Source organism: Bos indicus x Bos taurus, chromosome 13, assembly GCF_003369695.1.
Source record: "Bos indicus x Bos taurus breed Angus x Brahman F1 hybrid chromosome 13, Bos_hybrid_MaternalHap_v2.0, whole genome shotgun sequence".
Taxonomy (NCBI): Eukaryota; Metazoa; Chordata; class Mammalia; order Artiodactyla; family Bovidae; genus Bos; species Bos indicus x Bos taurus.
This window is the reverse complement of record NC_040088.1, coordinates 60915708-60942129: the sequence shown is the minus strand read 5'-3', so window position 1 is coordinate 60942129 and position 26422 is coordinate 60915708. Positions and strand designations below refer to the sequence as shown.

Below are 26422 nucleotides of genomic sequence, written 5' to 3'. Positions count from 1 at the left end.
CTCTGGGAGTTGGTGATGGACAGGGAGGCCTGGTGTGCTGCAGTCCATGGGGTCACAAAGAGTCGGACATGACTGAGTGACTGAACTGAACTAAACATCCCCAACAATGAGTAAAAAAAGGAAGACCAGGGAGTTATGAGTTACTAATAGGGATAAAAAGAAATCTAATACCAAAGCTATTGGAACTAATAATATCTTGCCTTTCATTTGTAGACCTGGAGTAATCAGACCAGTGCCACAGAAAGGCAGTTTCTTCTTGAGAAGTCATGATACCCTCATAGCAATAAAAATAGCCACTTTAGGTTCATTCAGTTCAGTTCAGTTCAGTCGCTCAGTCGTGTCCGATTCTTTGTGACCCCATGAACCGCAGCACGCCAGGCCTCCCTGTCCATCACCAACTCCTGGAGTTCACTCAAACTCATGTCCATCGAGTCGGTAATGCCATCCAGCCATCTCATCCTCTGCCGTCCCCTTCTCCTCCTGCCTTCAATCTTTCCCAGCATCAGGGTCTTTTCAAATGAGTCAGCTCTTCGCATCAGGTGGCCAAAGTACTGGAGTTTCAGCTTCAGCATCAGTCCTTCCAATGAACACCCAGGACTGATCTCCTTTAGGATGGACTGGTTGGATCTCCTTGCAGTCCAAGGGATTCTCAAGAGTCTTCTCCAACACCACAGTTCAAAAACATCAATTCTTTGGGGCTCAGCTTTCTTTATAGTCCAACTCTCACATCCATACATGACCACTGGAAAAACCATAGCCTTGACTAGACAACTTTGTTGGCAAAGTAACATTTCTGCTTTTTAATATGCTCTATAGGTTGGTCATAACTTTCCTTCCAAGGAGTTAGGTTCATTAGGATCACTCTTTAGGTCAAGCAGAACCACTACCCAACTATATCATGATCCAAAGTTTCAAACAAAATAGGGAATAGAGTTTGGAAAAGAGTAATAAAAACTGATCAGAAATAAATAGGCCAAAAGAAATAAAAAAACACAGAGCCTGAATCAGTCTGCATGGATGCCTCAGTGTGGAGGAGTAGCTGGGGGCCACAAAGGAAAGGCCACAAAGGAAACTCACCCCAAAAACACGCTTAAAAGAAACATCTTGTGCTGGTAAGGGAGAGACAGAGTCATTGAAAACAACCTTGATGCCTCTCATTTCTAGAATTAATGGAATCTCCGGATCTCAAGACACTTACAAAACACACAAACTCACACAAACTCAAACACACACAAACTCACACATCGTGCATATACGTTAGGTCGAAGCTACACTCACTCATCAACAAGGTGGTCCCATCAGTTTGGAATGAAATCAGAAGCTCCTTTCACATCCTAAGACTTGTATTAAAAGGGTGTTTCTTTTTTAAACAGTCTTATAAACTAGTTTTAAATTCTTTTAAAAAAATTTTTTATTGAAGTATAGTTTATTTACAATGTTGTGCCAATCTCTGCTGAACAGCAAAGAGACTCAGTTATACACATACAGACTTTTTATATTCTTTCCTATTATGGTTTATCACAGGAGGTTGAATGTAGTTCCCTGTGTTATACAGTACGGCTTTGTTGTTTATCCACACCACTGTTTTAAATTCTGCAGACATTTATTATGGTGGGAAGAAAAAATTGGGGGAAGGGCACGGGGGTGGGGCAACGATGAACCAGGCTGTCCCAGGCTTCACTTGAAATCATCTAGTGTCACCTTGGTCTTTTTCCTACAGAATAAAGCCTCAAAGTAGGGAGAATGCACACATTAAAAAAGTGGAAACTGTCGCTGCGGGAAAACAAAGGTGGGCCTGCTAAATGCAAGTGAATCTAGATGGACTGTGAGTTTTGTTTCCTAGCCATCAAAAATAGTTTGGAGGATTTGTGCCAAAATTAGAAATAAAACCATGATCTTTTCTCCCTGCACCCTGCAGAGTTGCCTTTGAAGTCACATGTGCTCCACAGGGCACAGACAGAAACAAAACTCAGGCACTTCTTAAGTTTCATTATAGGCGGTTCAGTATGAGACAGTGTCCTTCCAGCATTTATTAAAAAGTCATTTTCAGCTCCTTCTTCTCAGATATGATGAGCTTTTGTCTTATGCCCTGGAATTTAAATCCATGCTTCCCTCTGGTGATACCTTCTGGTCCCAGGGATAGCCGCGGGGACTTGGCCCAGCCGCCTGGATCTGGTTCGTACACTGCCTGGATGGACGTGCTCCAGCTCCAGGATCATAAGGACTGGGGCTGACTTTCTGCAGCCACCTGGCAAGACTTGGCTGGCTTTGCAGCCTTCTGGACTTCCCTGAATAGCTCACTGGGGTGCTTCAAGCCCCCCTTATCTCCCCATTCTGCCTTACCAGGGCTACATGAAGTGCAGCTATCCCTTCTTCCTGCCAGTGTCCCAACTAGAAGGTGAGAAAAATAATCACATTTGATATAATAACAACCATAATGCTGGTATATTTTGAATACAATCCATCTGCAAAATCAGACATTTCCTTGGTAAGCCTCAGGACAACCTTAAGTTTGGAAATATTTATACTGTTTGTTTTGTTTTGTGCCTAGATACTGAGCTGAGAGTGGAAGTGGAAGTGTCCTGAGCCAGTGTCACATAAGTGGGAGCTAAACGATCACAGAAGAAAAAAAAAAAAAAACATTTCATATGTTCCAATGCATTAATTCATCCACTGTGTGAACTCAAAAAGGAAAAAAGTCAAAATAGTGTATTTTCAGCATAAAAGAGTTTATTGTAGGCTATTAAAATTGGCTTTTTTTGGAAGGGAAGGTAGAACTAAAGGGAATCTTAAAGACCAACTAATCCAATTACTTAACGAAGTGGAAAGTGCTGCCCTGAAGTCAATGGCTCAGACTGCTAGGATGGTGTCAGTAAGACGTGCAAGCCATTTAGAAGGCTTGCCAAAGTCGGAACAACTTGAATATCAAAAACAGTGACTGAAACTGATTCAAACACTTCAAATCTATAATGTCCATGAGTTTATAATGAATAGGTAAGTTGTCCTTCCATGCCCACCCTCATAACAGTAGAGGATAGCTCACTGGTGACTACTAGAAAAAGATGCTAGGGCCCCAAATTAATCATTCTGACAATCGATAAAGAAAAGGCAAGGCTGAATAACATATCCTATTTTTTCTTTTTCAAACTATATTTCAGGATAACCAAATAATCGATGATGGAAAATTCATCCACAAAAAAGAATCCAAACTAATAAATGCAGAAATAATGATGGAACTAGAAATTTTCCATTTTGACTCTGACATCTGAAATTTAGTCTTTAAACCAGGTCCTAAGAGATGGAACACAGAACAATTAAGAATCAATGAAAGTAGAGGGGGATAAAATTCCACAATCAGGGTAATTCATTAGTAAAAATATAAAAGGAATGAGTTATCTGGAAAAGAAAGTTCAAAACGGAAATGAGGCAGCAAAAGCAGCATCCAGGGAGACAAAGAACACTATCAACACCTTTCCCAAGCTTCAGCTTAGCCCAGGATTGTTTAAAAAGAAGGAAAAAGTATGACAAAAGTGAGAATATACACAAAGCACAGAAATAATCCTATGGGGGAAAGGAGGTGGGGAAGAAGCGGGTCCTGTTCATTGTAGCAATCTTCACAACAGTCAAAATATGGAAGCAACCTCAGTTTTACAGACGGATGAATGCATAAAGAAAACACGATGTATATACACAACGGAATATTATTCAGCCATGAAAAGGAAGGAAATCCTGCCATGAACAACAACGTGGCTGGACCTTGAGGGTATTACACTAAGTGAAATAAGTCAGACAAGCAAAACAAATACCATATGATCTCATTTATATGTGGAATATATAAATACCATATGATCTCATTTATATGTGGAATCTGAAAGAAACTGAACTCGTAGACACAAGGAAGAGATCAGTGGTTGCCAGACGTGGGGATTAAAGAGTGGGTGAAATGAGTGAAGAGGTTCCAAGGTAGACACTTCCAGTTTAAGACAAACAGATTCTGGCAATGTAATGCACAGCACAATGACTACAGTTAATAATATTCAGTGGCTCAGTCATGTCTAACTCTTTTTGATCCCACGGACTGTAGGCTGACAGGTTCCTCTGTCCGTGGAATTTTCCAGGCAAGAATAATGGAGCAGGTTGCCATTTCCTACTCCAGGGATAGTTAATAATACTGTAGTGTATATCTGAAAGTTGGTAACAGAGTAAATCTTAAAAGTTCTCATTACACACAAGAAAAAAAAATGTGTATGTGATGACCGCTGTCAACTAAATGTACTGTGGTGATCATTTCACAATATATACATGTATCAAATCATTACAGTGCACACTAAAACTTAATACAATGTTACATGTCAATTATATCTCAACTTTTTTAAAAAGCTGGGGCTCAGAGTCCCACTTGATCCCCAACTCTAATGAACAGTATGAAAAAAGGACGAGCTGGGATTAACGTTGACCACGGGCTACAGCCCAGTATCAGATGAACCCCACGCATATTAACCAGAAACAACAAAGTTTCTGAAACAATGACCTCGTGTATCATCCACAGTGAGGTCTCAGTGGGTTTTACTTGGCTCACTGTGAGGATTCTCTCTGTCAAAACAAATAAGCAGAAGTAACGAAGTCAAACAAACCAAAAAAACCCAAGGCAGCCAGAGAAAAGCACAGCACTGCACAAAACTAATAAAGGCAGTGAGGAGAGAGTCAACACTGCAAAATGTTGTTGCTTTGTAATACATTTTGGATCCTCCGGAGTGTTTGACAGGTCATGACACGGAACACTGACCTTGTGATTGAAACAGAAGCACCATCTTTTTCTCTCCCTACTGCACTACTCATTTCTTCCAACAGCTAAGCATGAGAGAGGGAGTGAGGAGAAGAAAAACAGAAGAGAGGGAAATTCATTTGATGAGGAGCTGGGTCCTAGTTTCCCTTGGTCCCTATTTTCCAAACGAAGTTCGTAAAATGTCCTACTGTTGAGCTTTTTGAATGTCAACAGTGACTTGTTTCCAGCTTTTTCCAGAAGAGCAGATATAGCTTCCTTTTTTATTTATTTCTTGTGTGTGTGTGTGTGTGTATATATATATATGTTTATATATTGGGATATAAAGGGACTTCCCCGATGGCTCAGCAGGTAAAGCATCTGCCTGCAATGCAGGAGACACACGAGACACAGGTTCGATCCCTGAGTCAGGAAGATCCCCTGCAGAAGGAAATGGCAACCCACTCCAGTATTCTTGCCTGGGAAATCCCATGGATATAGGAGCCTGGCAGGCTACAGACCAGAGTCACAGAGTTGGACACAACTGAGCAACTAAATCATATCAGATCAGATCAGTCGCTGTCATGTCCGACTCTTTGCGACCCCATGAATCGCAGCACACCAGGCCTCCCTGTCCATCACCAACTCCCGGAGTTCACTCAGACTCACATCCATCGAGTCAGTGATGCCATCCAGCCATCTCAACCTCTGTCGTCCCCTTCTCCTCCTGCCCCCAATCCCTCCCAGCATCAGAGTCTTTTCCAATGAGTCAACTCTTCGCATGAGGTGGCCAAAGTACTGGAGTTTCAGCTTTAGCATCATTCCTTCCAAAGAAATCCCAGGGCTGGTCTCCTTCAGAATGGACTGGTTGGATCTCCTTGCAGTCCAAGGGACTCTCAAGAGTCTTCTCCAACACCACAGTTCAAAAGCATCAATTCTTCGGCTCTCAGCCTTCTTCACAGTCCAACTCTCACATCCATACATGACCACAGGAAAAACCATAGCCTTGACTAGACGAACCTTTGTTGGCAAAGTAATGTCTCTGCTTTTGAATATGCTATCTAGGTTGGTCATAACTTTCCTTCCAAGGAGTAAGCGTCTTTTAATTTCATGGCTGCAGTCACCATCTGTAGTGATTTTGTAGCCCAGAAAAATAAAGTCTGACACTGTTTCCACTGTTTCCCCATCTATTTCCCATGAAGTGGTGAGACCGGATGCCATGATATTCGTTTTCTGAATGTTGAACTTTAAGCCAACTTTTTCACTCTCCACTTTCACTTTCACTGAGATGTAATTCTAATGCCATAAAATTCACCTTTTTAGAGTGCACAATCCCGTGGTGTTTAGTACATTCTCAAAAAAATCACCTGTATATAATCCCAGAAATTTTTCATCACCCCAAAAAGAAATGTTGTATTCATCAGTATATTCTCCATTCTCCCCTTTACCAAAGAGTTAAAACTAATCTGTCTAGTTTGTCTCTCTGGATTTGCCTGACAAGGACATTTCCACTGTATGGCATCATACAATATTCGGTCTTTGGTGTTTGGTTTCTTTCACTTAGCTTAATGTTGTCAAGGCTCATCATGGGACACCATGTATCAGTACTTCATTCCTTTTTAGGGCTGGATAAAGTCATGTGGGGCTTTCCTGGTGCCTCAGACAGTAAAGAATCTGCCAGGAAACCCAGGTTCAATCCCTGGGTCGGGAAGATCCCCTGGAGAAGGGAATGGCTACCCACTACAGTATTCTTGCCTGGAGAATTCCATGAACAGAGGAGCTTGGTGGGCTACAGTCCATGGGGTCCCAAAAAGTTGGACATGACTGAGCAACTAATACTTTCACTTTTTCACTTTCAGTGGAATCATGTACAGATGTGAGAGCTGGTCCATAAAGAAGGCTCAGCACCAAAGAATTCATGCTTTTGAATCGTGGCACTGGAGAGTCCCTTGGACAACAAGGAGATCAAACCAGTCACTCCTAAAGGAAATCATCCCTGAATATTCATTGAAAGGACTGTTGCTAAAGCTGAAGCTCCAATATTTGGCCACCTGATTTGAGGAGTCAACTCACTGGAAAACTTTGATGTCAGGAAAGTTTGAAGACAAAAGGAGAAGAGGGCAGCAGAGATTGAGATGGTTGTGTGGCATCACTGACTCAAGGGAGATAAATCTGAGCAAACTCCAGGAGATAGTGGAAGACCGAGGAGCCTGGCATGAGTAGGGCATGATTTAGTGACTGAACAACAACAGTGTTCTGCGTATTTTGTTCATCTATTCATAATGGGATGGATACTTCCACTTTTGATGAATTCACCTTTTTTGATGGACTGTTTCCACTTTGGGCTATTATGAATAATAGCCCATGAACATTCATCTACAAGTTTTTGTGTGAATGCATGTTTTTTATTCTCTTGGGTATATAGCAAGGAGCAGGACTATTGGATCTTATGGTAACTCTGTATTAACCTTTTGAATAACTGCTGGACTGTTTTCCAAAGTAGCTATATTGCTTTACATTCCCACCAGTGAACTGTGAGACTTCTAATTTCTTCATATCTTCACCAACACTTGTTGCTGCTAAGTCACTTCAGTTGTGTCCGACTCTGTGCGACCCCATAGACGGCAGCACACCAGGCTCCCCTATCCCTGGGATTCTTCAGGCAAGAGTACTGGAGTGGGTTGCCATTGCCTTCTCCTCCAACACTTGTTACTGTCCATCTTTTTGACTAGTATATTCCAACAGGTATGAAGTGGTATCTCACTGTGAATTTGAGTTACATTTCAACATTTGAAGTGCTTAAAAACTAAGCCTCTTTCCTTCTGCTTATTAGCCCTTTATATATCTTCTGATCTGATATATCTTCTTTGGAGAAATGTCCATTCAAATCTTTTCCCCAATTTTAACTGGGCTATTGTCTTTTAATTATTGATTTGTAACAGCTCCTTATATATTCTAGATACAACTCGTTTATCAGATATATGATTTGCAAACATTTTCTCACACTTTATGAGTTGTCTTTTCACTTTCTTGAGAATGTCCTTTGAAGCATGAGAGTAATTCTGATGGAGTCCAATTTATTTTTTCCTTTTCTGACTGTGTTTCTGGTGTCATATATAAAGCCCCTGCCTAATCTACAGTCATAAAGGTTTATACCTGTCTTCTTCTAAGAGTTTTATAACTTTAAGTTCCGAGTTAATATTTTTTAATGATTTGAGTTACGAGTCCTACTTCATCTTTTTGGTAGCTTTCATTTTGTGACATCTTTAGTGTTTGTAAGGCGGCAGCCCTCACATAATTTCTCAGTGCAAGTTGCTGCTTCAAGGTAAGAGAAGGAGGTATTATTTTTTAACAAAATGAAACGATTGGGGAGGCAGTACACAAATCAGTAGTTCAAGTTCTGAAGTCAGACTCTATCTCAGTTCTACTACTTACATGCTGTGTGACTCTGAGTTGAGTTGCTCTCTTCTCTGTACCCAGATGCTCCCTATCTTAAAACCAGGAGAGAAAAAAATAGAGTTGCAAGGATTATATGAGTTAATACAGGCAAAGTTCTCAGAACAGTTTACAGCTCATTGTGAGCATCAAGTCCACATTAGCTATTGTTATCGGTAAAGATCCAATTACAGTAATCCTAGGGCTACAGTTTCCAAAGAAATATAGATCTCAAAATAAGAGCACAGTAGAAGGAAATCAACCCTGAATATTCACTGGAAAGACTGATGCTGAAGCTCCAATACTTTGACTATCTGATGCGAAGAGCTGACTCACTGGAAAAGACCCTGATGCTGGGAAAGACTGAGGGCAGGTGGAGAAGAGGGCAACAGAGAATGGTTGGATAGCATCACAGACTCAATGGACATGAGTTTGAGCAAACCCCAGAAGACGGTGGAGGACATGGAAGCCTCGTGTGACGCAGTCCATAGGGTCTCAGAGTCCGACATGACTTAGCGACCGAACAACAACAAAAAGAGGCTGGATCAATGATGTGGCTTCCAAGACAACACCTTTGATTCTCCCATATGGTGTTGTTGCATCCCGGAGGCCCCCTACCACTGGGGACCACTTTTTGCTGACAGTCATCTTTGTTCTGTGTACAAGTCACTCTCTGTTTTGCTTTCCACAAACTTTCAGGTTTACTTGCTGCTGCTGCTGCTGCTAAGTCGCTTCAGTCGTGTCCAACTCTGTGCGACCCCATTGACGGCAGCCCACCAGGCTCCCCCATCCCTGGGATTCTCTAGGCAAGAATACTGGGGTGGGTTGCCATTTCCTTCTCCAATGCATGAAAGTGAAAAGTGAAAGTGAAGTCCTCAGTCGTGTCTGACTCCTAGCGACCCTATGGACTGCAGCCCACCAGGCTCCCCCGTCCCTGGGATTCTCCAGGCAAGAACACTGGAGTGGGTTGCCATTTCCTTCTCCAATGCATGAAAGTGAAAAGTGAAAGTGAAGTCGCTCAGTCATGTCCGACCCTCAGTGACCCCATGGACTGCAGCCTACCAGGCTCCTCCATCCATGGGATTTTCCAGGCAAGAGTACTGGAGTGGGGTGCCACTGCCTTCTCCGAGTGTGTGTTTAGCAACTATAAATTACTTTTAATATGAGCAAATGCAAAATGTTATTAGATGGGAAAACTTCTGGGATCAAATTCCATCCTGGGTAATTACTGAATTCTGACACTGTTAGAACAAATCGCAGCATATGTTCATCTAGGATTTGCTGTTCCCCTTCCACCTGGAAGGTATGCCACTCTGATTCTACAATGATCCTTGGCTTAAAACAGAATTCCCTGGCAGTCCAATGGCTAACACTTCACCTTCCAAAGCAGGGAGGGAAGGTTCAGTCCCTAGTCAGGGAGCTAAAGGGTCTAAGGGGTTTCCCAGGTGGCACAAGTAGTAAAGAACCCATCTGTCAATGCAGGAGGTGTAAGAGTTTGATCCCTGGGTTGGGAAGATCCCCTGGAGGAGGCATGGCAGCCCACTCCAGGATTCTTGCCTGGAGAATCCCATGGACAGAGGAGCCTGCCGGGCTATAGTCCTTAGGGTCACACACAGTCAGACACGACTGAAGCAACGGAGCGCACACACACGCACAGGGGGCTAAGATCCCACATGCCTCAGATGAAAAATCAAAACATAAAACAGAAGCAACGTTGTAACAAATTCAATAGACTAAAAAAAAAAAAAAAAACAGAATTCCTCTTAAGACTTCCTTTCAGACTCTGTTATCTATGTACACATATTTCAATATCTTACACCTCTTTTAAAAACCAAAAACGGGTTTATTCAGCTGGCTCATTTGCCCTGTCCTCCCTCATCTGAGGACATCACTGGTCCAGGTTCCAACACACTCATTCACTTCCTCCCTGGACACCCCTAGTGCATTATTTTAGTTCAAACACAGCCATGTCTATAGATCCTGTTTCATTCCAGAGCCCAAGCTGAGAACAAAGCAGCCTGAACTCCACCTGCAGGATACTCCTCACTCAAGAAAACACATTTTCCTCTTCCAAACTGAATTCAGGAAGAATATACTAGAGTCGCTCTAAGCTAACAGAAGAGTAAATCCACTGGGTGAGGTGAGGCCACAAGGCCTCTGCCACCAGGACCGCCCATCTTCCCTGAACCCCTTTCTCTGATGTTTCCCCATTCTTAACCTCCCAAGGGGCTGTTTTAAGATCTAATTCCTTCAGTCTCAGGAAACGCATATCCTAGTTACAGCCTCAGTAAAGAATGAAGAAAAAAAAATGTTAAGCTGGCAATGGTTCTTGGCATAATAATATCTGACAAAAATGAGGCGTTGATAAGTCACCTGGCCTCGGCCAGGTGAGGCACCTGCATTCAGCCTCCTGTACCTTCAGGAAATGAGCCTGAAGAGCCACAAAAAGGGCTCTCCACTAAAGAAAAGGAACAGCTCCAACTGACACTAGAATGTGCCTGTTGAGCTACACATCTGGCCGAGATGCCGTGACAGTCCTTCTGAGTGCTGAGCAGAGGTGTGATGGGCTGACACAGTGAAGGCTTCCATGCTAACAGAGTGGTCAACCCTCCCAGCTATCTACGACTGTCCCTGTTTCAACACTAAAAGATCTATGTTCTCAGCAGCTACCCTACCACCATCAGCTCTCTGCAACTGGCTACTCTTACCCTTTTCTTAAAGAGATGGGAATACCAGACCACCTTACCTGCCTCCTGATAAATTTGTATGCAGGTCAAGAAGCAACAGTTAGAACTGGACGTGGAACAACAGACTGGTTCCAAATCGGGAAAAGAGTACGTCAAGGCTGTATATTGTCACCCTGCTTATTTAACTTATATGCAGAGTACATCATGTGAAATGCCAGGCTGGATGAAGCACAAGCTGGAATCAAAATTGCCAGGAGAAATGTCAATAATCTCAGATATGCAGACGACACCACCCTTATAGCAGAAAGTGAAGAAGAACTAAAGAATCTTTTGATGAAAGTGAAAGAGGAGAGTGAAAAAGTTGGCTTAAAACTCAACATTCAGAAAACTAAGATCATGGCATCCAGTCCCATCACTTCTTGGCAAATAGATGGGCAAACAATGGAAACAGTGGGGGGCTCGAAATCATCACAGATGGTGACTGCAACCAAGAAATTAAAAGACACTTGCTCCTTGGAAGAAAAGTTATGACCAACCTGGACAGCATATTAAAAAGCAGAGACACTGCTTTGCTGACAAATGTCCATCTAGTCAAAGCTACGGTTTTTCCAGTAGTCATGTATGGATGTGAGAGTTGGACTATAAAGAAAGCTGAGCCCCAAAGAATTGATGCTTTTGAACTGTGGTGTTGGAGAAGGCTCTTGAGAGTCCCTTGGACTGCAAGGAGATCCAACCAGTCCATCCTAAAGGAAATCAGTCCTGAATATTCATTGGAAGGACTGATGCTGAAGCTGAAGTTCCAATACTTTGGCCACCTGATGCAAAGAACTGACTCATTTGAAAAGATCCTGATGCTAGGAAAGATTGAAGGCTGGGGAAGGGACGACAGAGGATGACATGGTTGGATGGCATCACTGACTTGACAGACATGAGTTTGAGCAAGCTCTGGGAGTTGGTGATGGACAGGGAAGCCTGGCGTGCTACAGTCCATGGGGTCGCAAAGGGTCTGATATGACTAAGCAACTGCACTGAACTCTTACCCTAAGCTGGGCCAGGACAAAAGAGGAGACCAGAAACGAGTAAGAGGTGAGGAAGAGCAGGGCACCTTATCCCGGAGGCAGAACTTTCTGGATCTTAAAGGGTTTTGACTAGTTAGATCCAGTACAGTTCTCAAGGAAAGAAAGCTCCTTCTTTTATTCAAGCACCTTCAGTTTTCCAGCAAGGGAGGCAATACCCTCCCAGAAGCTGTTGGGCTGCAGACTTTATAATAGCTCAGTGGAAGAGACTGCAACCCAAATTTTCTAAAAGTTTGGTCTTTGGATCACCTGCATTAGAATCATCTAGTGAGGTTGATCAAATCTAGGTCCCTGGGTCCATCCCAACACCTGCTGGATCAGATTCTCTAGCAGTAGAGCTCAGAAACCTCCATTTGTTAAGAAAGCCCCAAATGTCTGTTGAACATTGAACTTCTCTATTTCTTCTTTCACACCTTCTCCCTCACCCTCCGTTAGGCTTCAGGGCTCAACCAGGACTCCAGTAACAGGAATCCCCAGAAGAGAAATCAGAAGAGAAGTGAACTTGATTTGGGGGCCCCCCACTTCTGTGTACACCTGCCTTTTTTCAGCTCCTAAATTTTCTCTCTCCTCCCTTTCTAATCCATTACCTTTGACTGTCCTCTGGTTAGACAAGGCTCATGAAGACTTGTTGTATTCTGAGCAGTCTCTGTGTCCCCAGATTACTTCCAATCTCTCCTCCCTCAACCATCTGATCTTTTATTCAATAGTACATTGCAGTTTGTTGCTAGGAAAGCAATCTGGATAAATTAATTCATAGTTAGGGCAAAATCACTGATATGATGTCTTACTGTTCTTGGTAAGGAAGAGTTGCTTGTTACCAAAATGAGTCACTAACTGTTGGAATTAATAGACATCTAGGGAAAGTATTTGGGGATTCATAGGGTTATTCCTTAAGTCAGTGCTTTCTGCTGACTTCCCTGACTGGCACAAAATCTTAATATGGTGAGGAAAAGTTCTTCTACAATAGCCATTACATAACTCCTCATAACATACGCCTACAGGGAAGTGATTAAAGCATGGTCTTTGGTCCCAGGAAGACACGGATCTAAGTCTTGACTCTACTCTAAGTCTTGCTCAGACATGACCGACCAACATATTTAATGTCTTACTCATAAAACCAGAGATTATTACAACACTTATTTCAGATTGTTAAACTCAATAAAAATTTTTTCAAAGCATCTGGTATCTGGTACTTAACAAACAGTTATTATTATTAGCATTATAAGAATGAGCAGATAATGAGTATTCATCCAAACTCAATGAGTACTCGATGAGTATTCATCCGAACATCCAAACTCAACTGAATTCAACTACACGAAACTATTCTTGTGTGCTTAGTCTTCGTGGTTAATTGTTCAAATCGCCGTGGTATTCATTTACAGCTCTAAAAAGCTGAGGGAAACATTGGTCACCATCAGCCTGGTCTTGCCTTTGACAAGTAGAGATTTGTAGAATTAGTCCAGGTTGCCAAACGATCCTGGCTCAGTGTCTAAGGATACCATGGCTACTGCTGCTCATTTCCTCCTGGGCTTTCGGCCTTTAAAACTCACTGAAGGTCAAGGTCACTGAGGTTATTGCCTCAGCCACTTCCTATTAACGGTATCACATAAGCAAAAGCAAAGTGGAGCATGTAGAGAGGAGCAGAGCAACGGGAGAACCATGGGCAGCAGGATTTCTAAGAGTCGGTGGTCAGCTCCTCTTTGCCAGGTCCCTCTTCTACAGGGTAATGATGACTAAAATCATGAAGACAAGGAAGGACAAAGTATAAAACTGCCTTCTTCAAACAACAGAAACCAAGAGAGTCTTGCATTACTGGGACAATTGATGGCACTGTCCCAACTCACACTTAATACCTAGAAAATGTGTCCATTTTCTGCTGCGAATTTCCAAGACTAAGACAAAACAGACACATTCAAGAAAACAGCTTTCAGAGAGAGAGTTCATGGCCTTTGGGCTCCTACCAAGTTCAACATGCAGTGACTCATAAGGTAAAACTGAGGGGCTCCCCCAGGAGACATAAAAAAGAAATTTTTCCAACAAATGGGCCTTCAACTATGCTTCTACCATAATTATAAGGTAAAAAACACAGAGCAAATACAAGCAACGCTTGGCTTCTAGGAAAATCAAAAGAAGGGTCAGAGTTCAACAAGATGAGATGCCAGAGGAGGAAGTGAGGCAGACTGAAGGCAATGGATGATGACAAGAACACAACAAGGATGGCAATGTAGAGAATTAGAAAAGAGGATAATGGGACAGGATACCTGCCCAGAAAACAGACTACTATTACCCCAGACACTGGAAGTAAGCAAAGTGAAATTAGATTTTTTAAAAGGTAAATAGCACATCATAATAAGCAGTAGCCACTATCCATGACTTCAATATTCTTATACAGTATCTATTCCTACTTGACCCTATCTGCTCAATTGTGATTAAGCCTTCAAATCTGCTCAAAAGCAATTCAATAACAAAATTCAGAAACAACATACTTTGTCATCTCTAGTTACAATATATACACAGAGCTCTCAGATGTTAAGAGCGGTGGCTGGCCTAGGATTTTCATAATCAAATTACATAGCACTAGTGGAACTCTTTCTGGGAATCCAGGCCAATCTCTGAAGGCTATAATTCCAAGTAACATGGAGAAATTAGAGAAAGACGTTTTCATTAGCATGAAGCTTTAGACTTGTGGCCAAAAATTTGAAAGGAAACGCAAAATCCAATCAGATAGAATAAAATGACTATATAATGCTGCCAAGAACTAAAGAAATGCAGAATGTAATCAAGCAGTAGAGGAAATTAGTTGCAACCTGGATAAGGATGCAGAAGTATGTCTACCCAAATCAGATGAAAGGATATAAGGCTATCAATACAGGAGACCAAGGCTGAAAAATCCATCTTATCAGAAGGGTGTGGACAGCCATCTGCTGTCATAGCAACTATATAGGATTTAGCCTTCTGTTGTCATAGCAATTATTAAATGGATTTACTGGCAGTTCTAACGAAAGAAAGATAGTGCTAAGTCATGTCCAACTCCTGGGACCCTATGGACTGTAGCCTGCCAGGCCCTTCTGTCCTTGGGATTTTCCAAGCAAGAATACTAGAGTGGGTTGTCATTTCCTTCTCCAGGGGATCTTCCCGACCCAGGAATTGAACCCAGGTTTCCAGCACTGCAGGCAGATTCTTTACCGACTGAGCTACGCAGGGAGCAGTTCTAAAAGACCTAGACAAATGCCTCCTCAATTCCAAATCTCTGTCAGATAAACAACTGCATGGTGGCCCAGTCACCCCAACCATTAGCATGGCAACTTCAGCCAACCTCACATAATCTTCTTCCCTTAGTGAGCATGCGTCTTGAATTAAGTATAGAGATACTGAAGTAAATAAAGGCAATAGTACTAATAATTTGTATTGAGTTCAGATTCATCTTTGTACATTAGGTATTAAACTATATGGAATGCTTGAGAACCTGCCATCTTTGGGAACATGCCAGACTGTAACAGACTTGTGACTATAAGTGAAAAATATGTTTTCCAACAGTATTAGGATAGAACAATGTGAAGGTGTTTCAGTTTGCTTTCTAGGCATTTAAAGCGATTAAAAAGAAGATTGGATATATTCACTTACAAATGAATCTTTACAGATTTAAGAAAATGTGATTAACTTTTAAATGAAATGGATTAATGGGAATTTAGTCTATCCAACTTGAGTTTGCTGGCCATAATTTAAAGTAAACATCCAAAAACTGTTTGTTCTTATTTTATACATTACTTACTAGATTTACGTAAAGAATAACAAGCATTTTAAGTAAAATAAAGGCATAAATTAAAAATAAATCTAGCCTTCAACTTTAATAAATCAATATTAAGTAAAAGTTCATATCATTTAAGATGAGTAGTCATTCTAGTCCTGCCAAAAATGAATGTGTGTGCTGTGTTCTTAGTTGCTCAGTCGTGTTTGACTCTTGCGACCCTACAGACTGTAGCCTGCCAGGCTCCTCTGTCCATGGGATTCTCCAGGCAAGAATACCAGTGCAGGTTGCCATTTCCTTCTCCAGGGGATTGTCCCAACCCGGGGATCAAACCCAGGTCTCCTGTATTGCAGACAGACTCTTTACTGACTGAGCTATGAGGGAAGCCCAATGAATAACCTGAATCTAATAACCAGTAAACATCAAACAAATGTAAAACAAGAGGCATTCTACAAATGAAGGAAGGAAGAAGGGAAGGCAGGAAGGAAAGAAGGACTGGTCTGTGCTGCTCAAAAATGTCACTGTCATAAAAGAAAAGAAAGAACTGTTTCAAATTAAAGACATCCAAAGGGACGTGACAATTCAATAAAATGCATGGTTTGGGACTTTCTTTTGCTAAGAGTGACTTTGTTGTTTCAATTCGTAAAATCTGAATGAGGTCTGTATATTAGATAGTAGGATGGTATTACTGTTAATTTCACAATTTTGATAGGGCTGTGGTATTTAAGTAGAGAGTTTCATTGTTTTCAGGAAACACAGAGTGAAGTATTTAGGGACAGAGACATCATGTCTGACTTAGCCCAATAGTTCAGAAAACAAAAACAGAGAAAAAAGAGAAAAGGATAAAATGTCATCCTTTGAGAAATCTGGAAAAGTTTACAGGAATTCTTTGTACTATTCTTGCAACTTTTCTATATATCTAACACTATGCGTTCTAAAACTTCAAAGAAAGAAACACTAATATTAAAGTAATAGGTTTTTTTTTAAGCCACTCTTTGACATCAAAAATAACCCACTGATAGTGAAGCACAAAAAGATGATTAAAAGCCAGAAAAGTAAATCTGAGAGAGTAAAATTGGATTGAATAAAATGGACAAAAGGGAAATTAGAGAAAGGATTATTTAAAGCACGTTAAGCTTTCCTCTACTTTGAACCAAAAGTCAGTTATATCCCCTGAGATGAGGGCTCTAATGCCAAGAGCATGGGATGCCCACAGCAAACGTCTGCCCCAGAGTTTAACTCAACAGGATGGCTGAGGCTCAGGGTTATCTCCCCCACCCTATCCTCCTCAGCAGAACTCCTCTTCAGGAAAATCTCCCTCTTGACCTAATACCAAATGCTTCTAGGTAGAAGGCAGGTCCCACGCCTAGGGATCCAGATATCAACCCTAGCCAGGCCAGGACCAGAGGATTGTGAATCACTCTTTGTGACAGGACAAAAGACCTCATTCAGTGGAGAAACTTGTAGGAACAGTAATTCTCCTAGCGTTCTCCTTGGTAATACAAGCCCCCATTCCTAAGCACTCCCTACTGGTGGTGTTCCCAGTACACAGATATCTGACTTCAAATGTGCCTAGCCCTTCTCTGAGCCCACAACCAGACAGGCAAACCAACTGCAGCTTCACCCTGGGCTGTACCAGCCTCAACTACTCAGCATAACCCAAGGCACCCCACCACCTGGAACTGTGCAGACTCCAGCTGGTTTTACCCTGAGCATGCTCTGGAGGCAACAGCCACCTGTGAAACAGAGACTGGAACACAAAGAAATCTCCTAACAAGATCAATTATTAAAAATCAAAATGAATGCCGAAAGGAAGCCATGGTATCCCCTTCTGTAAATTCTTCAAAGCCTTGGGAGAATTTTATTTACTCTGAGTATTTCAAATATTTCCATGTCTGAAACCAGGAGCCAGACTATATAGCTTTGAAATGGTTATACAGTGGTGACTTTGAAATTAAGTGTGTGTGTGTGTGTGTGTGTGTGATTGAATTAGAGAAATACATAACAACTACGTCAACCTTTCATCAATTCAACAAGTGTTGACTAAGTTCATGTTATATGCATAATGGAAGCTATGAAAAGAGGTTTTCAAAAATATGCAGAAATGGGCTTAAAATTCAAATGTGAAAATGCTTTGTAAATAACTACTTAGCACAGCAGTTCAACGAAGTAAGTACCACCAGCCTCACTTTCAAGGTAAGAAATCCAAAAGAAAAAGAAAGAAAAAAATAGAAAAACTTCAGAAACATGTCAAATGGCTCCAGAAGTCCTAACAGAGTTGAAGAGTCCCCAGTCCTAGTTTATGATTTGGAATAATTGGGTAATCTTGGCAAACCACCCTGCTTCACAAGATCTTAGATTCAATAAGTGAATTGAACCAGATGGCCCCTAAGGTTGCTTCCTGCCTTAAAAAAAAAAAAAAGCTAGAATCTGTACCCTAGGATATGCCCTGTTGAACATACATCACAAGCCAGATGAGGATAAGAAGAGAAAAGTCTAAAATAAAACCATTTCAGAAAAACTTTAGTTTACACAGAAAAGGAAATGGTTATGATTCAATCAGAAAGAAAAAAGTTCTGATTATTCAAAAGAGGTGCTGCAGAAAACTCAAATAAGGAGAAGACGTTTGTTCTGCTTCTCTTGTGATTATCAAGAATAGTAACACCCTCCAGTGTCTGCAATGCAGAGGCAGCTGAAGCGTAGGGTACCCGTGCCCTGGGAAGACGGAAAGGCAGCACCCTACAGGGCTGTCACTCTCCTTCTCCTCTGCCTTTGTACCCACCTCCCAAGGAACAAAGACACAGTCATCAGCCCCCAATCTTCACTTTTCCCCAGGATTAGGTAACTCAGGAAGGGCCGCTGGCACTTGCAGAAGCCTGTGTTCAGCCCCTGTGACCCAGAGGCCTCCTTCATGCTGCTTCCAGCCATCTACCACGAAGGTAACTCACCCTCCCTGGCCTGCTAAGCCTCCCAAATAGCCTCTCTGCTCAAATAAAAGCAGACTGGACTAGGAGGAGCCTGGCTATAAACCAAGCCCCATCATCAACTGGCTGTGTGACTGTAACTAGCTATTTAACTTCATGTGCCTCTTAGCTCCCCTGTAAAATGGTGATTAACACTAGACCTATCACCTCAGAAGTATATACATACATGTTTTAAATGTATAAAATGTCCCTTTGAATTAATAAGAAAAATATGTATCTCCCAACAGATAAAGAGATAGCTAAAAAGATTAATCATAGAAGAAGGAAAACTGGTCAATAAATAGTAGAAGATGCTCATGAATAAGTCAGGACTTGAAAATAACACAACTATTAGATAGTACTTTTCATCCAACAGATCAGTAAAATCCTAAAGATCATATTAGCACGGGTATAAGAAATGAGTACTCTTATACGTGTCAGGTGAAAAGATAATTTGCCTTTTGGGGAGAATTTGATAGTACCCATAAAGATATCAAGTATGCATGCCTTTTGATCTTTTGCAATACCCTCCTAGAAAAGTGTTCTCACATATGCTGAAAACATGCATAAAGATGTTCACTGTAGCTCTGTTTGCTTAAATGTTCCTTAACTGAGGGATGGTTAAAGAAATTATGGAATATCTATACCATGGAATATTAAAGTGCCAGGTAAAAGAATTAAGTAGATCTACTTATCTGTGCTGGTATGAAATACATTCGGAGAAGGCAATGGCACCCCACTCCAGTACTCTTGCCTGGAAAATCCCATGGACGGAGGAGCCTGGTAGGCTACAGTCCATGGGGTCGCTAAGAGTCAGACACGACTGAGCAACTTCACTTTCACTTTTCACTCTCATGCATTGGAGACGGAAATGGCAACCCACTCCAGTGTTCTTGCCTTGAGAATCCCAGCGACAGGGGAGCCTGGTGGGCTGCCGTCTATGGGGTCGCACAGAGTCAGACACGAAACCAGAATAGTGCCTGGCACACAGGAGCCACTCAGTATTTGTTGAATAAATGAATACATATATACCTTTTCACAGCACTTTCATATATCTTATCTCATCTAATTCCTATGAAAATCCAACTACATGAGCCAAGCAAGGATTTCTGTCCCCAGAGGAAGGGCAAAGACATTAAAGTTCAAAGTGATCATGACTTGCCCAAGATGACAGACATAAAGTACTGGTCAGTGCTCTTCGGTGACTGACACACACTCTGCCTGCAGCGAGGCCAAGCTGGGAGAAACCCCAGTGAGGAAGCGCCAAGTTTATAAGTAGCGGGAGGGTCACCCAGTATTGCTCGTTGACTGGGACAGACTCCTCTTTTATCACCAAAGCCATCCATGAGGTGAGGTTTGGCCGTCTGGACCTCTACTCTGGCCCTTTGGGCATCTAACAACAGGTCTGAAAGGAGGTCATTCAATACCAGGTCGTCATGGAAACTCTACCCTGCCCCCACTCCCCTGCCCCTGGAACAGAATGGACCAGGAGGGGAAAGAGGAGCATTTGTAAAGCGCCTGCTATGAGCCAAGCACAACAAATAGGAAAAAATTCATCTGAGCCTTCTTTTAAAAATCACCAAAAGAAAAAGACACTGTGCTGTTGGTAAGCAAAGTACATAACATGCCTGCATCGCAGCTTAATCTAGGTCAGTCATGGCTGCCAAGTAAGTTGGGCTCACGTGAAGCTCACTCTGGTCACCCTGCCTGCCAGAGCGCAAGTCCAGACAAGGAGGGTCTGGGTACCACTTGGCCAGCTGTGCCACAGCTGCACAGGGGGTGCTTACTGGTTCACATCAGGAATATGGATGTCAGACACAAAAGGAAAAATCACTGGCTGATTTGTAAAACACAAACACTCTGTCCCAGATGAGCCAGTGGACAGCCAACATATTCAGAAATGTCAGATGCTGGGCTCTTACTGAAATAGCATCTTCTTCCGCTTTTATTCATCCTACTCTCAACATTATCAGAAAATGGTGAAAATGGTACTATGTTTGGGCATTGTTACCTTGCAAGTTTCATCTTAATTACACAGGCTCTTGGCAACCGTTGCTTAGTAACAAACACATTTGAAATAGATTTGTTGACTTAATATGAGACAATCTGAAAAGACCTTAGCCCAAAATTCACTGATGGAAAAACAGCAATGGTCTGGCAAAGCAAAAATACTTTTTTAAATTAAAAAGTACTCGTAAACTTAAGGTTTTACCAGATTCCAAAGACATTACTGAACGTCTACAGTAGTATCATAATATTTTATGATACTTCAGTACCGATCTATTATTTTCCAAAGCACTTCAGATTCAGTTATCTGACTGAGAGGCTAATTGCAGCTCTGCAAGACAGGCATTAAACTTGGACTTTTAGTCAAACCAGGCTCCTTCACAGAAGAGCAATGGTGTCTGGGTTTCCACAGGTTCAAAATATCTTCCATGGCATAGTTTTGAACACCACCACTTCTTTCAAGATTTCTGAAAGTGTTGAAGGCTTCTGGTGAGTTTTCAAGTCAGAAGGAAAAAAGCAAAAGAAGCTTTCCCTCAATCTTTCCAAGAATATTCTTTTACCACCTGTTAATAAAATCTGTGATAAAAGTGGAAATGGAAATGCAGTTCAGGACTCTCTCCTACACACAAGGACAGAAACCCCAACCCTGCTCACCCTCCTCAGCGAGCGCCCTGCACACTCCCCTGCCTCCTGATGATGCCTCACTGTCCACTGGCCACGTCTGCCTCAGGAGCTGGGCATCAACACCCACTCTGCCCTGCTTTTACTATCTCAGGAAAAGGGATGCTCACAGGTGCTTTAAGTTCCTCCTACCCCTTGCATCTTATGGTATTTTCCACTGCCCCTGTTTCTGCTCCAGCCTCTTTTCTTCCTTTTTTTGAAAAACTTCTCAAAAGAGGAGCCTCCATTCACTGGCTTTCCTTTCTCACATCCCACTCAACCGTCAACCCACAGCAATCTGACTTTAACTCATGATTTCCTCTTCCAGTCACCATTTCTGTGGATTCCAGAAAGACTTCGATGAATAGCAGTATACTTTTTAGAAATCTGTTTTTCTGATATGTTTGTCTTTGCAAAAATAGTGTTAGATATTAAACTATTGGTTTGACCACAACATTTCTCCCAGTGCTTGCTTCATTTAGCTCTGGTGAGGACTTTACGCTAGCTTCAAAACCCATTAGTCCTCTATTCTCCATGAAGACATCCCCGGCTGCCAAAATTTTCTTTCTAAACACTCCCTCATCTGATGATTTCTCATCTCTGCTCAAAAACCATCCTGGCACTCCAGGTCTGCCAACAGCCTTCCTTCCAGTCTTCTCTACTACTTAAGTCCACCCCAACCTAATCCATCTGCTGGGGTGAGTCCTTCAAATTTATCACAGTCCAAGCATACACCCCTATGATGAGAAGAATTAGCTTCCACTGAAGGAGGAAAGAGAACACCCACCAAGCAGACACCTGTCAGGACATTCTATCTGGTTGTCCATCACATCACAAGCCACTTCACCAGTCTCCTTCACTTACTTGGGCTGCCTGGCCCCAGGGCATTTGTACTCTCAAACATAAGCCTAAATCTTTCTCAGTAGAAAGAGACCTTTCTATTTCTTCCTATACTCAACCATTCATGGATTTCTTCATCAAACAAATCCCTATCAAGAGCCAAAATGTATCACTGTGCCAGGCATTGTCTATAGGCAACAATGACTCATTAGTAACAAAAATAATGAAACTTTCCCTTATCTCATGGAATCCCTAGAATAACACATTATTCAAATAAGTATAAAATAAGTGCTATGGAGAACTACATAGGGCTAGAAAAGTGTACAATAGAGAGACTAACCAAAGTTATGTGGTGGGGGGCTGGGTGAGGAAGGGGTACTTAAGGAAAAGGAACAACATATGGTAACAGTCCTGCTCCTTCTCACATTCTTTACCCGTGATGTCACCAAAATGCAAGTTCACATGCCCGACACACGGTGAGGCCAAACAACAGCAAAATGTCAGAGTCTGGAGCAGAGAAATGTTTATTGAGGGTCCTACAAGAATATGGGGGGCCCATGCCTTCAAAACCCCAAACTCCCTGAACGCTCTCACCAAAGACCTTTTCTAGGAAAGCTGAGGGAGGAGCAGGTGAGTTGTTACAAAATTCTGGGGGGTCAGATCCTTTGTTCCTGAAGTGAGGCCAAAGTTCAGGGAACGATGTTCCTGTTAACCTCCACCAAATGAATGTTATTCTCTGTTCTGACAAGAAAGGTCCCAAGTCATGACTTTCATTCTCTGAGGTCCAGTCCTGGCTGAGAGAAGGCAGAGCTCAGCTGGCGGCTCCCTCAGGGCCAGGTCCCCAGACTCTATCCGGCTGTCATGGCCAAAGGAGCCAGGTGCCCAGGACCAACTGTCCCTCAGGTTCCTCAGGTTGCCCAAATGGCAGGGGCCAGGTCCACAGACTGCATCCTATGCAGACAGTCACTGCCATGAGGTCACAGAGGCAAAGATGGGGGAGAGGGTCACCGCTGTCTGAAGACCTGGGCCCAGCCAGCGGGTGGCCTTGCGAGGGCTCCAGAGCCCTGCAGGACGGAACCCCTGGCCTGTTCCCTGGGCCCTCCAACTTACCGCTGCTCTGAGGCTGGGTGAGCTGCAGGTCCCCAGGGAGAAGGCCAGGATCTGCCTCTACCTCACTCTTCCCCGCCATGGTGGTCCACCATGGAGGACCACCACTCACTCCAAGGACCATTTGCTGAATGCCTCCCTGGAGAAGGGAAAGGCTACCCACTCCAGTATTCTGTATAGTCCGTGGGGTCGCAAAGAGTCGGACACAACTGAGCGACTTTCACTTTCATTCACATTTTCACTAAGGGTCCTTCACTGACAGTTGGTTGCATGTGGGAGGGACCTGGAGCCAACCAATGGCTGAGCAAGACCACTAACGTTGCTCACTGACAGTTGGTCGCTTATGGGAGGGGCCCACTGTGGCACTGACCAGTGGCTAAGCAGAGCCACTAATGGTCACCTGGTAACCGCTGCCTGGCAACAGAGAGGAGAGTGGGTAACGGGCCCACAGCGATGGCCTCTGCTAAGAGCTGCACTTGGCCACACTCTGTTACAGGGATACAGTCATCCCTCAGTATCCAAGGACGGCTGGTTCCAAGACCCACTGTGAATACCAAACTTCATGGGAGCTCAAGTCCCATAGTCACAGGGTTCCACTTCCGAGGGTTCAACATACCTTAACAGTGATTGGTGGAATCCACCGAGGCACACGCTGCAGACACAGAAGACTGACTGTACTCACCATCAGGAACATTCCCTACTCAATTACCCTTTCTTTCCAGTGTGTTATATTGACTTCTGAACAAAGACATCCTTTGCAAAATCAGAGCAGTCATTGTTTTTGAAAGACTAAAACAACAGGACCTAGGTTTTAAAACACATCTTTACAAAAATATTTTTCTACATCTCAATACCCTAGTTTATTCACAGCTTGCATTTTTCTTAAGCTAAGGGTTTAAATCTCAGTGCTGTAAGCATTCCCTTCTCTTCAACTTCCTACAAATTCCATTCGGCACAGCTGCAGCCATAAAATTTAATTTGCCACTTCCCCAAAATAGTCGCTTTGATGTAAAATAACTTTGCCTTCCTGCTAATATTTTACAAAGAATTAAAACAAAATGATGGACTAAGAATCCCCCCAGTTTGGCTTCAGTTTGGACTAAGAATTCCCCTCCAGTTTGTGCAGACCTGCACAACTGCAGTCTGTGGGGGAAAGTCATTCATGACTGCTGGAGAATACACGTCTCCAAACACGTGCACTGCCAAGAAACGGAACCAGTGGGGATGTGTTTGGCAAATACAAAAATGAGATGTGAAAACTTTGAACAGTTATCTGTGTTAATCCATTTCTGTATTCCAAGGGTTCAAAAGATAAGAGTCATCATGTTCTCCCAATTATAACTTCTGTGATAATTGTTTGCATACCTTATGTACAAAAGTTGCCACCAAAGCCAACAGATTGGCAAATCACTTTATGGTATTTATTATGAGCCCACAAAATGAAAACTTTCTTCAAACGTTTTCCTAGGTGCCTTAATTGCACAAGAAAACTGATAGGAAGTAGAACCATGCCAGCCTCTAGCTGCAGAACATGGTTCCGTTGTCAAAACACATGTGTGCCAAGGTGGTACTCTACGTTTTGAGAGAGGTGACAGGAACGTTTCTTCAGCCACACCAAGGGAAATTAATGACCACCACTCAGAAATATATAGTCTGTTAGGGCAATGCCCTCAGCCCTGGTCATCACAGAAGGGCAGGAAAGGTGAGGATGGAATGAGGGAGGGCAAGGAAAGGAAAGAGGTCGCCTGCTGGGAAATCAACAGGACTCGATCATTCTATAGGATTTTTCCAAGTTCCTTCTAGACCAATCCAGGCCTATAGTAAATTCAGGAAATAAAAGGTCTATTTTTGCAAATAAAACAATGTCCACAAATATCCACCTTGCTTAAATCAAAAGCAGTAGTCACCCATGATAATGGAAATCCCCTGCTCTGTTGCTTTTCTAGAAACCTCGTGACCTGCCAACTTCCAGGGATAAAACTCCCTCAAGGACTGAGGCCTCATGAGAACTCTGGGTTAATTTTTATCATAAATTACACCCTTGGTTACACTAAAGACCTAAAGACGACATCAACACACCCTATGTGTGACTGTCCCTTCAGCATACACATCCCAGGAAAAGCCCTTTGGGGGCCTATTTGTACATTATTTTCACAACAGCCAGAGCAATCCTGTTAAAAAACCTCAGTCACACATCACATTACTCTTTTGCTCATTCTCTGGCCTCCCCCAAGTTTTGCTCAAATGTTAAGGATTAGATTTCCCTGACCAATTGATTCTAAATTACAAGCCACCCTCCAACCCCCATCAATAAATATCCATTAACCCAGAATAGAAAACTCCAAAAAGAAAAAGAGAAGGATGTCACTTCATCCAAACATTTAGCTGGTCCAGCCAAGTGTGGATCAGGTGACATATCTGGTTCCAGACACAAACTCTACTCAGAACAGTAATTCAGCTTCCTGTTCCGAGAGAACAAGGAGATAGTCGCATCAAGTTCCGGTCCAGGAATCCAGTGACCACAAATATTTTCCTATTTATTCTGTTGAAGTGAAAAATGACTTCAAAGAAAATATTAATTGGGAGACTGGGATGGACATACATACACTATTGATACTATGGATAAAATAGATTAATTAATGGAGACCTACTGTACAGCACAGAGAACTCTATTCAGTGCTCTATGGTGAGCTAAACAGAAGGAAATCCAAAAAAGAGGGGATATATGTATACAGAGAGCTGATTTACTTTGCTGTGCCCCAGAAACTAACACAAAGTTATAAAGCAACTTTACTCCAATAAAAAATTTTCAATGAAATCTTAAAATAAATAAATACACCCTGAATCCATTTTCTTACTTTCGACAATCTGAATAGAATAATCCAACAGAAAAGCAACACTGCCTTTTGCACTTAGAACCAAGAGGGTCTTACTCTCCTTAGTCTCAACCTCCCTTTCCATCCTTTGTGGTTTTCTCTAGCCTAGAATCCTACATCTCTGCTAGTCCCAAATTGTGACCCCACACCATGTATCTTCTGTCTCATAAATGCACACTGTCAGTGGTTAACAGCTAACATGTATGGGTCAGGCACTTACATCTTCAAGTAAATCTCTCAACAACTCCAGTTGGTAGCTGC

General features: G+C 42.4%; 2 protein-coding genes across 2 annotated transcripts in view; both read right to left on the bottom strand.

Moving 5' to 3' along the window:
• The window catches only part of NEBL (nebulette), a 379950-nt gene that overhangs the window by 328460 nt on the left and 25068 nt on the right, over positions 1 to 26422 (bottom strand). The window lies entirely within an intron of this gene.
• On the bottom strand, positions 1542 to 25875 carry C13H10orf113 (chromosome 13 C10orf113 homolog). The gene is given in 5 exon segments (XM_027560000.1): positions 1542 to 2209; positions 2212 to 2289; positions 2291 to 2348; positions 20459 to 20495; positions 20498 to 25875. Coding segments are annotated over 5 exon segments (477 nt in total). The 5' UTR covers positions 20625 to 25875; the 3' UTR covers positions 1542 to 2032.